At 43.2% G+C, this 16,866-nt stretch overlaps 1 protein-coding gene across 1 annotated transcript in view; it reads right to left on the minus strand.

The window, feature by feature from the left end:
• Positions 1–1,535: 1,535 nt before the first annotated feature.
• Positions 1,536–16,866, minus strand: part of mtnr1al (melatonin receptor type 1A like) — a 31,197-nt gene continuing 15,866 nt past the window's right edge. The window contains exon 2 of the mRNA XM_063492666.2: positions 1,536–5,931. Within this exon, the coding sequence (XP_063348736.1) occupies positions 5,162–5,931 (770 nt within the window). The 3' untranslated portion in view covers positions 1,536–5,161. The remainder of the gene's footprint in view (positions 5,932–16,866) is intronic.

Genomic DNA, 16,866 nt, shown 5'->3' on the forward strand with positions numbered 1-16,866 from the left:
GCACGCACGCACGCACACACACACACACCGTGAGCTCATTAAAATAGGACCAAAGCACAGGCAGATTATCACAGCTTATTCATACATATGCAACATTCATCAGCTCCCCAGCAGTATGAAGCACAGTGATGTGTTCAGAATACCATTACCATGATTTAATCACTCGTGCCTGTTTCTCCGATGCTCGGCTTGTGTTCAGACTCAGTGTGTACAGCAGACGCACTCATGCAACTGTGAGGGAACACTGATGGTCTCAGGTTGCTTAGCTCAGACTGGCTGTGGTCATGTGGGAGGACACAGCGGTACACAGACACTGTGTTTTCATCCTTTTGTCTGCTTCTGTGTTTGCAGAGGGTCGCACACGGAGACGCCGTGCAGGCAGTGCAGAGAGGCTGTGGCACACCTGTGCCGCTCATTCTCAGGAAGAGGAAAGTGATGATGCAATGAAGGGAGACAGTCTCAGAGTCAGCCTCTCTGGAGCATATTGTACCCCCCGCCCCTCTCCATATACATCATGCTGTCAGGTCCAACTAAATGTTTGAGTCCTGAAAGCAGAAACATAGAGCAGAGCAGCTATCTGAACGCTACTCCAACAGAGGTCGATTATCTTGTTAATAATTTTACCTCCTCACTACGTATGACTCTGGATACTGTAGCTCCTGTGAAAACTAAGGTCTCAAATCAGAAGTACCTGACTCCGTGGTATAATTCTCAAACACGTAGCCTAAAGCAGATAACTCGTAAGCTGGAGAGGAAATGGCGTGTCACAAATTTAGAGGATCATCATTTAGCCTGGAGAAATAGTTTGCTGATTTATAAGAAAGCCCTCCGCAAAGCCAGAACATCTTACTATTCGTCACTGATTGAAGAAAATAAGAACAACCCCAGGTTTCTCTTCAGCACTGTAGCCAGGCTGACAAAAAGTCAGAGCTCTGTCGAGCCAACCATCCCTTTAACGCTAACTAGTAATGACTTCATGAATTTCTTCACAAATAAAATTCTTATCATTAGAGAAAAAATTACCAATAATCATCCCACAGATGTAATATTATCTACAGCTACTTTTAGTACCATCAGTGTTAAGTTAGACTCTTTTTCTCCAATTGATCTTTCTGAGTTAACTTCAATAATTACTTCCTCCAAACCATCAATGTGTCTCTTAGACCCCATTCCTACAAAACTGCTCAAAGAAGTCCTGCCATTAATTAATTCTTCGATCTTAAATGTGATCAACCTATCTCTAACAATCGGCTCTGTACCACAGGCCTTCAAGCTGGCTGTAGTTAAACCTTTACTTAAAAAGCCATCTCTAGACCCAGCTGTCTTAGCTAATTATAGGCCAATCTCCAACCTTCCTTTCATATCAAAAATCCTTGAAAGAGTAGTTGTCAAACAGCTAACAGATCATCTGCAGAGGAATGGCTTATTTGAAGAGTTTCAGTCAGGTTTCAGAGCTCATCACAGCACAGAAACAGCTTTAGTGAAGGTTACAAATGATCTTCTTATGGCCTCTGACAGTGGACTCATCTCTGTGCTTGTCCTGCTAGACCTTAGTGCAGCGTTCGATACTGTTGACCATAATATCCTATTAGAGCAATTAGAACATGCTGTAGGTATTACGGGTACTGTACTGCAGTGGTTTGTATCATATCTATCTAATAGACTCCAATTTGTGCATGTAAATGGAGAGTCCTCTTCACACACTGAGGTTAATTATGGATTTCCACAGGGTTCGGTGCTAGGACCAATTCTGTTTACATTATACATGCTTCCCCTAGGCAGCATCATTAGAAGACATAGCATAAATTTTCACTGCTATGCAGATGACACCCAGCTCTATCTATCCATGAAGCCAGGTAACACACACCAATTAGTTAAACTGCAGGAATGTCTTAAAGATATAAAGAACTGGATGGCCGCTAACTTTCTGCTTCTTAATTCAGATCAAACTGAGGTTATTGTACTCGGCCCTGAAAATCTTAGAAATATGGTATCTAACCAGATTCTTACTCTGGATGGCATTACCTTGGCCTCCAGTAATGCTGTGAGGAACCTTGGAGTCATTTTTGACCAGGACATGTCCTTCAACGCACATATTAAACAAATATGTAAGACCGCTTTCTTCCATTTGCGCAACATCTCTAAAATTAGAAATATCCTGTCTCAGAGTGACGCTGAAAAACTAGTTCATGCATTTATTACTTCCAGGCTGGACTATTGTAATTCATTATTATCGGGATGTCCTAAAAACTCGCTGAAAAGCCTTCAGCTGATCCAAAATGCTGCAGCAAGAGTACTGACAGGGACTAGAAAGAGAGAGCATATTTCTCCTGTTTTGGCTTCCCTTCATTGGCTTCCTGTTAAATCCAGAATTGAATTCAAAATCCTGCTCCTCACATACAAGGTCTTAAATAATCAGGCCCCATCTTATCTTAATGACCTTGTAGTACCATATCAACCTATTAGAGCACTTCGCTCTCACACGGCTTACTTGTTGTTCCTAAAGTATTTAAAAGTAGAATGGGAGGGAGAGCCTTCAGTTTTCAGGCCCCTCTTCTGTGGAACCAGCTTCCAGTTTGGATTCGGGAGACAGACACTATCTCTACTTTCAAGATTAGGCTTAAAACTTTCCTTTTTGCTAAAGCATATAGTTAGGGCTGGACCAGGTGACCCTGAATCCTCCCTTAGTTATGCTGCAATAGATGTAGACTGCCGGGGATTCCCATGATGCATTGAGTTTTTCCTTTCCAGTCACCTTTCTCACTCAGTATGTGTTAATAGACCTCTCTGCATTGAATCATATCTGTTATTAACCTCTGTCTCTCTTCCACAGCATGTCTTTATCCTGTTTTCCTTCTCTCACCCCAACCGGTCGCAGCAGATGGCCCCGCCCCTCCCTGAGCCTGGTTCTGCCGGAGGTTTCTTCCTGTTAAAAGGGAGTTTTTCCTTCCCACTGTCGCCAAAGTGCTTGCTCACAGGGGGTCATATGTTTGTTGGGTTTTTCTCTGTACCTATGAAGCGCCTTGAGGTGACTTTTGTTGTGATTTGGCGCTATATAAATAAAATTGAATTGAATCATTGCAAAGTTACACTTAACAGCAGAACGGCAGAGAAACAACCTTTTGCTGCTTTAAATTAAAAGTGGATTTTGATTAATGACACTTTTAACTTTCAGGCCTCACAAAGTCAAAAAAGCTTGTAGCCTCCTAAGTGCCCTGGCAGCAGGTGTGGGGATGTTTTACACTCTTGCACATGTTTGTTTCACCATTTTCTGACACACTTTTTTTGCAGGAATCTGGGCACTAAGACTGTGGATGCATGACCCGGTGTGTACGCCGTGGGAACACAGGTGGATGTGGTGAGGTGTGGCACTTCTCAGACTCAGACTTGCACTGTGTTTTCTGTTGGGATCTCAGAGCTTTAAGTGTGTGTCGGTCATCCATGCGTCATCTCCCACCTTTTGGCCAGACAACTAGAACTGGAAGTCAGAGTAATTATTACTGTATCAGTAGAAAAGCACAGCATAGTGTTTCCCCCACACAGACTTTACCGGGTTACTAACAACCCCACGAATACACGGGGTACTTTATTTTAGTATTTTTTATTTGCATTTTTAATGGATCGTTGTTCACTGCCTTGAACTGCAGCTGTCCATGGTAGTCTTTCTTCTTCTCTGTGAGATGTAGAGTCAGAAAATGCAGCAGGTGGAGAAGTGAGCTGCTAAGCTGAGCAGAACCAGGACTGCCAGCTGCAGTCGAAGGCAGTGGAGCCAAGGTTCAGGGCTTGAGACAAACGCACAGGTAGCTGCTTATAATGCTCCTTTCTAAAAGGACTTGGTGATTAAACCATTTGCAGGTGACCTGAGCACCTTCTAAGTGGTAATAATTTGCATACACATGATTCCATTGATGTCATGACGGCTACCAGCTGAGTGCAGGGAACTCTGTGATACAGAAAACCATAAAGCAGAAACCCAAACCGTGGCTGCTAGAAGCGATGGATTTTGTAAGTGATGCTGTTAATGTTTTATGATGAGCTACTTGAAAAAGTGTTCCTGTCTTTGAACCTGTACAGCAACTTTTCAGACTTCATGTAAATTTTGGGGCTCGTTATTAGAGCTGAATGACAATGAAGTCACTGAACAGCTGTTTTTGTTAGATTACATTACACAACAGCTGGTTGGTAAAAACAGGTGAACTCTGCAACATTTCTATCACTCTGCAGTCATAGACGCATGGACACCTTAGTTAAGACAAGGTTTAAGTTAGGCTGGTCTTAACAAATATTAAGTTTTAGTTAGGACCGGTCTTGCAGGAACCAGACCCATATCATGGAGTACTTTTATGCTTCAGACTGGGACTCTTAGTCCAAAGCTGAAGTCACTGGACAAGTCCTCCATCGTCCCCCTCTGTCCTCAGTGAGAGTTTGCTACCTTTTTACATAGATTAGTAATATTACATGTAAAATATCCCAATCATTGTTGTGAACACACAGAGTCTCTCGCAGCCTTAATGTTCAAAAATGTGTCGCACCTTAAATGATTTTGCAATTTTAAAAGTATATAATGCATCTTCGTTCTCCTCAATGCCGATTTGTCATCTTCGTCGTTATCTTCATCCTCTGTGACAAATCGAGGAACAGGAACGGCGTCGACCTCTTTAAAAAAAATCACAGTGTCAGAGCTCTCCTTGAATCTAATTCACAGAGGATGCTGTTCAACTCAATGACCCCACATTTAACTTAATTATGTTGCTAATTAAACACAATGAATTATGCTCTCATCTCAACAGTAAGTCACGACTTCATTACCCAAGAAAGTCAGGATGAAACACATTCCCCAGTTAGGAGTGCTTCCCAAGTTCTGGCCTCTCCCTCACTCTCTGCATTTTTAGTCTCCTTGTTTCCCTGAAGGCATCACTGATAACTCTCAGTGTGGCAACATTTATTTCACTTTGTCTGCCCTTCATCTCTCCTCCTGCAGCTATTAAAGCGCTCCTATTTTTCTCTCCCACTCAGTGCTCTTGTTGTCCTCCTTCCACAGTACCTTTATTTGCTTTCTTTCCATTTCATCAGTCCTGTTTTATTTTCTTGTCAGGGTAAAGTTCTTTCTATCTTTCGTGTCATTAAAGATAAAAATCCCTGCATTTCCAAGTATTCCATCTCAGCAGTGGAACTTGAAGATGATGAGGACGATTCTCTTGTACTCCTTCCTGAAGTTATGGTTCAGGACGCCGTAGACGACAGCATTGAGGCAGCTGTTAAAATACGCCATGAAGTAGCTGGCTGTGAACAGCCACTCCGGGATGGCACGGCCCAGTGTGGAGTCCACTGCCACCGCCAGGCCAATCAGGTTCAGCGGCGCCCAGCAGACAGCGAAGAGCACGAACACCACAAACATAGTGAGGAAGTTGCGGAGGTCGTGTGGCTTGATTTTAGGTCTCGAGTCTGGCTTGACCCGCCGCCTCACCTGGATGACCAGAATCCAGATACGCAGGTAGCAGTAGCTGACAATGCCAATGGGCAAGATGAAGTGCACCACCACCACGGCGATGGTGTACAGCGAACTGACAGACTGGGCGAAGGTGCAGGAGTAAACCCGCGGGTCGTACTGCAGCGACTCCACAAACCAGTTGGGGACAATGGCGAGGATGGTGAGCGCCCAGACGAGCACGACGTAGCACATGGTGTTGCTGTTGGAGAAGAACTTGTCGTACTTGAGGCTGTGGCAGATGTAGCAGTAGCGGTTGATGGCGATACCCGTGATGTTAAAGATGGAGCCAATTACGCTGAGGCCCATGAGGAAGCCACTGATCTGACAGTGGATGTAGCCGGCGATCCAACCGTCGTTGAAAATGGCAGTGAGCACCAGCGGGTAGGGATAGATGGCAACCACCAAGTCAGCGAAGGCCAAGCTCACAACGAAGGCGTTTCCTGTGGAGCGAGAGGAGGATGACAAGCTGTCAGTATAAATGCGAGTTAGTCCAAAAATCTTTCAGGCAGGTCGTCAGCTAGATAAGTCAGATCGACGCATTCTCACTTCCAACTCATCACATGCTGATACCTGTAACACTCATCATCATATTTTACCCTTCATCACACTTGTGGACACACCTTAGTGTTACTTTTCAGACGTGGTGGCAGACACACACGTGGAATCACACAAGCATTTGAGTCTGGTCTGGGCATTACGTTAGTAAAAAGTACTTGGACTGAGTTTGGGCTATACTAAGAGATTTACTACAAAGACTGAAACATGGGGTACTGCACTGCAGTGGTATGAATCATATCGTAGGACTGCTTTCTTCCATTTTCGCAATATCTCTAAAATTAGAAATATCCTGTCTAAGAGTGATGCTGAAAAACTAGTTAATGCATTTATTAATTCTAGGCTGGACTACTGTAATTCATTATTATCAGGATGTCCTAAAAACTCCCTGAAAAGCCTTCAGTTAATCCAAAATGCTGCAGCAAGAGTACCGGCAGGGACTAGAAAGAATATTTCTCCTATATTGGCTTCCCTTCATTGGCTCCCTGTTAAATCCAGAATTTAAAATCCTGCTCCTCACATACAAGGTCTTATATAATCAGGCCCCATCTTATCTTAATGACCTTATAGTACCATATCACCCCATTAGAGCAGACTCTCAGACTGCGAGTAGTCGTTGGAGTTTTCTTTGTATTAAAGTAAAACAAAGTTCTTCCATCTACCACAAACTTCTCCAACATTTCTTTGTTACCCCTCCCCCTGTGACAGTGATGATACGGTGGTGTCTTTTCCACATGTTGTAGGGTTTCAGACCACTCTATTTTCTAGGCTGTGAAATAACTCCACTGTGTAAAAGACACTGGGGAATATCAGTTATGCACAAAATGTCCAATGGCAGTGGTGCACTGCCTTATAGTACTAGTGCGACACTTGTCATTTTTCATTTTCAAAGTTGTTTTAGGGGACAAACCAGAAGCTGAGTAGTTTCTGGGCTTCATTGTTTAAGCCGTCACGGCTTAAACAATATCTGCTAGTCAGCACAACATTAAAGGAAAGAAGTGAATTCTTTCAGAGTAAAAGCTGAACATATCAGGATGTCAGCGGAGGAAGTAGTAGAAGAAGAAAAGCACGAAGTCCAACTTCCTGTGAGATCACATTCCCTGTAAACTTCCCTTTAATAGCATCTGCATCATTAGGCTCTCCAAACCTCATCACTGCTGCTTTAATGGCTCCACCATCATTCAGGCAAATTAATACAGCTGTCCCGAGCTGCTCTTGCGTACTTCCATATAGAACTTGTCAAAAGAAATCTCCTAATAATGGGCTGTTGTTCCCAGCAGAGGCATAAACATCAGTTGTGAGCCACAGTTGCAGCTGATAAATTTTATTCCAATTTATCAGCTCCTTGCTCGGCCAACTTCTCCGACAATAAGAAAGCTGGGGCTCGCTGATGTGCTGTAAAGGTCTCTCTCCCACACGAGGAAATGAAGTTTGAGGGCCTGATTTAAGAGTTTAACATTTACCTGCCGCCCCGAGTGAATCGTGCTGCATTTCAATTATATTTTCCCACGGCTGAAGCCAGTGTACCAAGCTCCCTGCATTAAACTGTCCTGCCTCTGAGCAGCATTATTATTACTGCCAAGTTTCCTATCTCACATACAGACTGTTTACCCCCAAATGTAATGAAGCAGGGTTAGTCTGCACATCAGCCGATTTCTACTCTCCAAAGTTTTTCCCAAAGCCGTCCACCCAAAACCAGCTGCTGGTTGGGAGTAATTTAATACTTTTCCACATCCTGTCCCGGCTCATATGACCAAAAACAAACACACGGGAGTGCTACCTGTAGCTTCAGTCACACAAGCAGCAATTTAGCTGAAGAAAATGCTGCCCAGTGCTATTTCTGTTCTGTTATTTATTCTGTTTATTGACGCTGATGAAGCGGTGGTTTGTTCAGTTTGGCAGAGTATCTGAAACGAACTGTTTAAGCTCCTCCCTCCTTTAAGCCTACTTTTCTTCTGATTGGCTGCCCCATGCAAAGAGAAGAGTTGAACAGCAAGTGGGTTCGAGGTTACCGTCGTGCATCAAAGTTAAGCTAAAGAGATTTTCTGTTCCGGTTCAAATGTCATGTCTTAGCTTTTTTTAAATGGACGTTCAGTTTGGTTATTTACATTGAATGGTTTGACAAAGAAAGACAACTGGGATTTCTGATTGATAGTGGAAGCAGAAACTCCAAGCCATGTCATCCTCAACCTCCCAGTTACAAAAGACGACTCGCAGGATCGAAGCTTATATCACAGAGCGTGCAGTGGGAGCGGGGCTGTTGATGGGGGTGGCTTTAATGACACCGTCTCCTCCCGTCATTCAGTATTTATCACCATCCTCATTACGGCGACGCTCTGTCGATATTCTGGAAGGCGACTCTGCGTCTGTTGCAGGTTGCAGAGGGAAAGTTAGCAAAGAGCTGCAGCTGCGAGAACAGACACGGCCTCGTTAATCGCCACTCAATAAGTATTAGTAGCTGGTTCTGTCTTTATCACTGTGTTTGCCCTTTGCTGCAATGTCCCTCCTGCTGTGTTACCTGGCTCTGTGTTGGTTGGTAATAGGTGAGGAGAAAAGAATGCCGGACCGTGTTTGTCCTGTTGGAGATATTTTTAATTATCTCTCCAATAATGTGACTGCTCTGCGGTATAATGAAACAAAGACAAGTACTCAAAGGAGCAGACTTGCAGATGTGTTTCTGCCTGCTGTCTAATATTTGGGGTCCTTGTGCATGAATGCAAAACTGAAGAACACCTCAGAGACAGGTACTTGGTCTAAAGCGCAGAGTTAAACCTGTATTCTTTCCAATGACCAGCAGGGGGCGACACCTCTAGTTTCCAAAAGAAGCCCGGCTGTATGACCCTCTGGATGTGTGAACCTTCTGTCTGTGACCCCAGGAAACTATGATTACTTTAAACTTTATTGATTATGTGACACACCTTACCATCAAAAACTCTGGAGGACATTAAAGGTCGTGGCCTTTTCTACCCATTTGATTAACCTCATAAGAACATTGTGTTGAAGACCAAGAAGCTACTGTCAGGACTGAGTATGGACTGAGTACGGATAATGAAGAAAGGTTTTTGATTGGAGGATGAAATACTGACAACCTCAGATATGCAGAGAACACCACTTTGATAGCAAACAGCTCCCAAGACACGAAGAACCTACTCAGCACTGTTTAATGAGAAAGCCAGAACATGGGAATGCTACTCCATATGTCTTAAACCAAAATCCTGATGACTGAAAACTACAAAGATGGCAGCTTCCACATAGATAACGATGAAAAAGAAAAGGTCAAGACCTTTAATCTGCCAGGATCAATAATTAATCATTTGAAATCAAAAGAGCAATGTTAGAGCAACGATGAAGTCACTGGATAAAGTCTTTAAATCTATAGTACAGTTTTATTTTCTCTACGCTCACCTAGAGCTGTGAAAGCTGAAAAAAGAAAACAGGACTTTCGATGAATCAGTGTTTCTGAAATGTGGAACTCGAGACAGATTTTATCAGTACCATGGATGTCCAAATGACCGACAAATCAATGTTGGAAGAAATAAAGCCAACAATGCCTGTGGAGGGCAAATAATGAAGCTAGAACTCAGTTAATTTGCACAGGAAAACGACAGTTATTGGAAAAGGACATCATGGTTGGAAGACCAGAAGGAACAAGCAATGCTTTGGTTGGCCTCCATTATAACAACGACAAGAAGAACTCAATTAATCAAAAGTCGCTTTGGATTGGGAACCAACCAGTGACCTTAACTACCTCACACAGTTTAAGGCCCGCCTACTTCACTGACAGGTCACTACAGCATCAGTGAGTAGAGCCCCTCGGCCATCACTTTGCTTTTTAAAACGCCACGCTCTATGCTTCAGAAACAGGACTCCACGGTCCAGTAGCTGCCATCACAGTGGCTCTGTCCGTCTTTTAGGAAGATGATATTTGTCTCAGGTTCTGCTTTAATGAGTCTCTCAAAAGTCCCCAAGGTTTTAAGACACTGGACTTCCAAGAGTGTAGTCAGTGATTTTTATCAGATAAAGACAAACACTGAGACTTTCCAACTCAGATGATAAATGAAGCACAGTCCACAATGCTAATCAGCCTGCTCATTAATACAAACGTGTCCTAATCAGCTCAGAGATTTCTATCAGTGTGGAGTGATCTTTGCCTCCTGGACCTGCTGAGATGTTCTGATACTTTCAGAGATATTGGTTTTTCCACATTGAAATGCAAACATATGCAGCTGGTGGGACCAAAATCTAATCAGACCATCAGCTCTGCAGAGGGAGCAGAGTGGGAACTGCCCAGTGTTTGCCCATATGTTCCAGTGTTTGTAACTGGGTGACCGAGACGAACGGCAGACGACCCCACGAGGGAGCTTCGTCCCTCAAAGAGCCCTCTGTGAAGTCATCAGGACTCCACCTGAGGGTTTTAATGCACTGTAGGAAGAAGTGCAGATGTGACTGTGCTGCTTCACAAACAGCATCTCTCTGCACCTCATTTACCGCATGATGTTTCCTTGAAGTAGCACATGCGGCACGTGCTGTAAACGTCACGCAGCAAATAAAACTCGTATCTGATCAATCGTGCATACACCTGTTTGTTGATCCAGCAACCATCATATTGACACACAGGAAGGCGTCTGTCTCTTTTTGATCTCGGTTCACCTTGCTGAAATGAAACAGGAGACACTGCCTTGGGCTCCAGACAGAAACCAGGGTTCAGACTGTAAGTAAAAGATATTTTTCTGTCAATGGAATATTTAAAGAGCGGTGTTTGGAAACTGGATCATATTCAGGGGCAGATTATAAGAACAGTGCAGCCGTCTACAGCTTTGAAAAAGTTTTCCGTTTGTCTGTCCATCTGTTGTTTAACTCTTTACCCTTTGAAAGCCTGCTAGCACTAACCGTTGTTTCTCTTTTCTGACCTGAGAGGTGTCTGTCATATTTCAGGCCTGCTCATAGAACAAAACAACTGAGTGTGCATTGGAAGTTAGCAACGGTGGTCTGTGCCTGTGGAAAACCCCACAAACTATTCCGATGGTCGTCAAAACACGACTTTATTGATATTTACAGAGGTGTCAAAACTTGTCAGAAAAGGGGAAAGAGTTAGAGCTTCTTCTATTCTTTAATGTCTAGATACATTTTTATTTTGTTGCCTCACTAAGCATCCATCCATGTTGTGAACTGCTCAGAGTCGCCAGGCAGGCGAAGCCTATCCCAGCTGTCACTGGGCTAATATTCCAGCCACCTTGAACTCACCATTCACCCTAAAATGCATGTCTTACGACTGATGGAGTAAAAACTCTTCAACCAGCACAAGATGCCAATGCTGCCGTCAGAAAATACACACATTTTAAAGTGTCTTCCATTTTCTGGTTATTTGATGGGTGTCTTTACCACAAAATTACACTGAATTTGTGGTGTAATGAGGCCAAATATCATCCAGCAGCTGACTGAGAACCTGAGCAGCCGGCATGAAGGGCATGAGGCAGGAAGAACCAGCGCTAGCTGGTTTGCAGTGAAAACAATGTTCAAAATAAGATCAAGGGGACTGATGATTTTGCCATTTCTTTGGCTAAAAGGAAAAAATAAAGGGCATATAGTGGAATAAAGGCAGGAAGCATCAGAACATAGACTTCAGTACTGTACTCGAGTAACTGCACTCCAATATATTTTGCCACTGTCCTACATGCTGTCAAGAAATGAGCTCTCTAAGATTCACAACATGCATCACCACTGGACATGCACTGGATATTTCACTAGTGCAGCTGAACAAACACATTCATTTTAATTACCTCAAGAAGGACTCAGAGTGAGGTGTTAACGAACTCCTCCTTTCTCTGAAATGAATTAATAAGAACCTGCTTTGGTGGAAAGTGGAGAGGAGCGATGTTTAGAGTGCTGTTTGAAGCTACATCGAGGCTGATGCTCGCTGCCTTGAAGCTTTGCATCAGCAGAGCATCCTTGGTGCTGCGAGCGCGCGGACGCCAAAGCTTTTCAGCCTTTGATCATCGAATGGACTCAGCAATTAGTGAAGTGGCTGTTAGCGAGGATGCAGAGCACAGGAGGATAAACCAGCACAGCTAAAGTCAGTTGTTCAGCAAAACGTGCTGAACAACTCATTCATGTCCACACTGAGGTTAAAACTGAGAACAGTTTAAACTGATCAGTTTAAACCAATGGCTTTAACTAACTAACTGTTCTGATAGCCGCATCTGTTTGTGCCTATTCTGCAAAATGAAATTACAAATCTCTACAAGTGGGTGGCAATAACAGAGCCAACATCTGGATGTAGAGGAAGAAGCCAGCCAGCATTCCTGCCACCTTGAGAACCACACAGGATCCAAACAGTGACCTCCCCGATCCACAGAAAGAGTCTCAGAGGTCTGTCCCCTTTAAACCTCCTCCCACGGTACAAACAAACACAGCAGGTATTTTTATAAAACCAATTTATTTCCAGAGTCAGGCTCTGCCTCCAGCAGCAGCTGCCTCCTCTGCCTCACCGAGAGCACGAGCACACAGAATTACGCCCGATGAGAAAGTGTCGGAGCAGTTTACAGGAAATTACATCGAATAAATCACGAGTGCTGGCGGCTCAGCGAGCGTCTGAATCCTCGGGCAGGTGAGAGGCGGCAGTGGCTAGCTGAGATGGGGCGGGTGGCCAGGGTCAGGTGAGCCTCGAGACACGATGTCAGAGAGGAAGAGAGGCTCGTTAAGCTTCCTGCCACCTGCTGCTGCTGTCCTGACATCCACATCTGCTCTGACTCAATAAAGACAATTACATTTATTAATAATACATTTAAAGTGTGATGTCTTTGCTCTAAATCTGAACTTATATGGATGGCATTACAGATTAATACTGTGGCCCTGATGATCCTGTGAGCACTGTTGGCTGACCGCTGCCACACATAAGTGTTCATTAGCCACATTAATCTCATCAGTCCTCTGTTTGGATGTTGGAATTTGATTCAGTTTTATTTTGTACTTGGCAACAGTGGGAAGGAAAAACTTCCTTTTGACAGGAAGAAACCTGCGGCAGACTCGGGCTCAGAGAGAGGGGCCACGAGAAAGCTAGCACATCTGTAGCGATCCATACGTGGCCTGAATTATGCAGCTGGAACAAAAGTACTCGAGCCGACATCCTCAAGCGAATGCTGAGTGTTGTAGATGCGTTCAGTTTTGTTTCTGTTCAGCACAGAAAGCGCAGCTGCAAACGCTCTGTCTGATCAACACAGCAGCTCTAAGCAAGGATTTGCTCGCAGATGATTTCAGAACAGTCACGCTAAGCTATCGACGCTCCTAATCTCACCGATTCAGAACAATAATTAAATAATAAAATGTAATCTGAGCCGCAGCCTGACGAGGAGTGAAAACTGAACGCAGCGCAAGGACTGCTCTACATTAAGAATTAACTGTAAGGGAGTTTTAAGTTAATTTCATGGCTTTGCTGTAATGTGAATGACTCTGGGGCAAACTTCTTGAAAACATCTGTTTGAGGTTTTTTTTCTTTTAGTTTCTGCAGATTTGGTCTCAACACAAAAACTTCATCACAGTCTTTTAACCCCAAACGACTCACAACATGTGCTGAATTATTTAATTACTGTGTAAATCACTATGGAACATCTCACATCTGAACACTATAACTGTTCAGATGTGAGACTTCAGGTGAACCCTGATGCTGATGGTCACTGACCCTCCGAGCCAGGAACCACATTTTAACCCTTTCTATAGAACACCCAACAACACACAGCAGACAGTTTCACACATGAAATGTGAAGTACATTAATCTTACAGATAGGATGGACAGTTGAATGAATGGACAGTTGGATGAATGGATGGTTGAATGAATGGATGGTTGGATGGATGGTTGGATGAATGGACGGACAGTTGGATGGATGGGTGGATGGATGGACGGTTGGATGAATGGATGGATGGACGGTTGGATGAATGGACGTTGGATGGATGGACGGATGGTTGGATGAATGGATGGACGGTTGGATTGATGGACGGTTGGATGGATGGATGGATGGATGGATGGATGGATGGACGGTTGGATGGACAGTTGGATGAATGGATGGAAACATGGATGGATGGATGGATGGATGGACGGTTGGATGAATGGTCGGACGGTTGATGGACGGATGAATGTGCACAAACAAACAGATCGATTTTCTGTGTCTAAAAATCAAAACAAGAGCAGCTATTTAAGAAATGGTCATATGGTCATTGAAGACTTTTTTAAATACAACAATTGGACATTATAGATGTCAAAAGCTTTTACTGTGAAAGGAAAAAAAATAGGAAAATGTCTATTTAGCATATGCCCAGGGGTTCTGGTACAGATCAAAAGTTCCATTTCTGTTTTCTGTATGAAAGCCGGTGACACGGTGAGTGATCTGACATCGTCCGCTGGTTAGGCTGTGATCTCAGTATGACCCTGGACTTCCTAACCCCACCGGTGAGCGCAGTTACAGTCTGCAGGTAACCAAAATCAGAACTCAGGCAAGGAGAGGAAAATATGGGAATTAACTGTGCCTCCTCCCATTATGTTTGTGACGAGGTTAAGAAGCTGAAGCTTTAAAGTCCATCAGTTTAAATACCCCCATGAGACCGTCTCATTATGGGGAACAGTCCAAACAAGCTAATTATGCTTATCTCCAAAAGTTGAATCTGTTCATCTGGACGTAGCGTTTTGTGGGAGAAACGTTTCGTCACTCATCCAAGTGACTTCTTCAGTCTCAGCTGACTGCAGGTTTCCCCAATCTTATAAACAGTATATTTGCATAATGACTGAAACCAGCCCACTGAAGGAACAATGGGCTGTGACGTTTCTCCCACAAAACGCCACGTCCAGATGAACAGATTCAGCTTTTGGAGATTTACTTTCCTGGATGATTGAGAATGCATCAAGACTAATTATGCTTAATTTCATAAAGATTTCCTGTGAAAACATGTGCTTGTGTCTGCCAGTTTAAGACTGATTATTAGACAGCAGTCCTGCCGACAGCAGCACACAATCACTCCTTTAAATGCTGACAGCTGGCCTGTGAATGCTCCATAATCGATTGATCACATCTAACCTCCTTTAACACACAGTACTGTATTTTCCGCACTATAGACAGTGCGCCTTATAATCCTGTGCGCCTTATGTATGAATTCTGGTTGTGCTTACTGACCTCGAACCGATTTTATGTGGTACAGGGCGCTCAAAAATCTCTCGAAAAATGTTTTAGTACGACTTTGGTAAGCTATGAAGCCGCACCGCTTGATGGATTGTCGTACCATTACGGCTACCGTAGTCTGGAGCTTCGCGGAGTAATCTGGGTCCAAAACTCCATCTGCTTCAGGTCCCAAAGTCAAACGAACCCTGCAACATCACTGAGAGTTTGTCTGTCTAAATGATCAGTATTGCTGCTTTACCAGGTGTAACAATTAAGTTCAATATCCAACCATCCATGAAAACAGAATTTATTAAATTTAACGGAGTTAGAAGTTAGCAGGAAGTTAGCTCGCTAGTTTCCACCTAAACATGATATACCATGTTCTGACTGAGAGATTTCTGAACAAATTAAAACATACAGCTCTGCTATCACTTCCAACATAAATGAAGACAGAAAATTAAACAGCAGTGACTTTTATAGGGTTACTGAAGTTGGACTAGCTGGTATATAATGATGTGCTACGTGATCGCTAGCGACACAGTTATGTTAGCATAACATAAACACAGTGAAGCTGGAGGATGAATGCTAACTTTTTTCCACTTGATAAAAGTTAATGCGAGATAATCCATCCACAATATGAGGTTAGTCATTAATATTGACCATTTTGTTTCGCTTAATGCGCCTTATAATCCAGTGTGCCTTATGTATGAAAACAGACCCATTCATCGACAGTCCGCCTTATAATCCAGTGCGCCTTATGGTCCAAAAAATACGGTAATTCCTCATGTTGTGTTTAATGATCATTTTCTGTAGAACTGAAAAGACAGATTGTGTGTCTGATAAACTCAGCAGAGCATAAATCACATTATTAATCTGAACTTTATTAAAATGCTTTCCGCTGCTCTGCACTTCCTCTTCCTCACTGTGACAAACATAAAAAAGACAACATAGTGAAGTGCTTGAAGTACTTTAGCCTTCAGTGTGCATGTATATCATCAGCATGCATATATATATATATATATATATGGTTTTCCATGCAGACTCCTGTTGCCTTCCAGCTGTAACTGCACAAACTTCCAGAAAAAAGCCATCTGCTCAGCTTTGCTTGTCATGATTCAGAGGATCCTCCCACCATCCCAACTCTGATAACTCTTAAAACTGGCCAAACTCCCTCACAGATGACCATCAACATATGTTTAAATATCTGAGTATTACAGACTTCAGGATGAAGTGTTGTGCTGTTGGTTCAGAGCAGATTTTTTTTTAAGTAACTGTGGTCCTGTGCAGACAGTTCATGAGAAGAAGGCATATTGATTACTCATTTATGAAATCATTTAAGTGACTCATAAAATGCTAAAATTGTCAAAATATTAAAATGACGCAAAAGAAATGTTGTTTGTTAGGTTTATATTGTTGGATTGTCATTTATGCTTAGAAATATATACTCATATATGCTACGAGGTATATAATCGATTGTATAATGATAGAGGTCTGATCCTTAGCAGTCTGCAAAGACTCTGTGTGCCTTCCAGAGTGTTCTGGCATGTACACACATCCTAGGGTCATGAGAGAGGTCGTACCTTCTCTTTCTGATTTATAGTATGAGAGGACACCTACTCTGTATCTGCTTAAGTATAAGAGCCCTTTGTTTAGGTGGACCGCTGGGCTCCTAGC

This window comes from Pelmatolapia mariae, linkage group LG2 (genome assembly GCF_036321145.2).
Source record: "Pelmatolapia mariae isolate MD_Pm_ZW linkage group LG2, Pm_UMD_F_2, whole genome shotgun sequence".
NCBI lineage: Eukaryota > Metazoa > Chordata > Actinopteri > Cichliformes > Cichlidae > Pelmatolapia > Pelmatolapia mariae.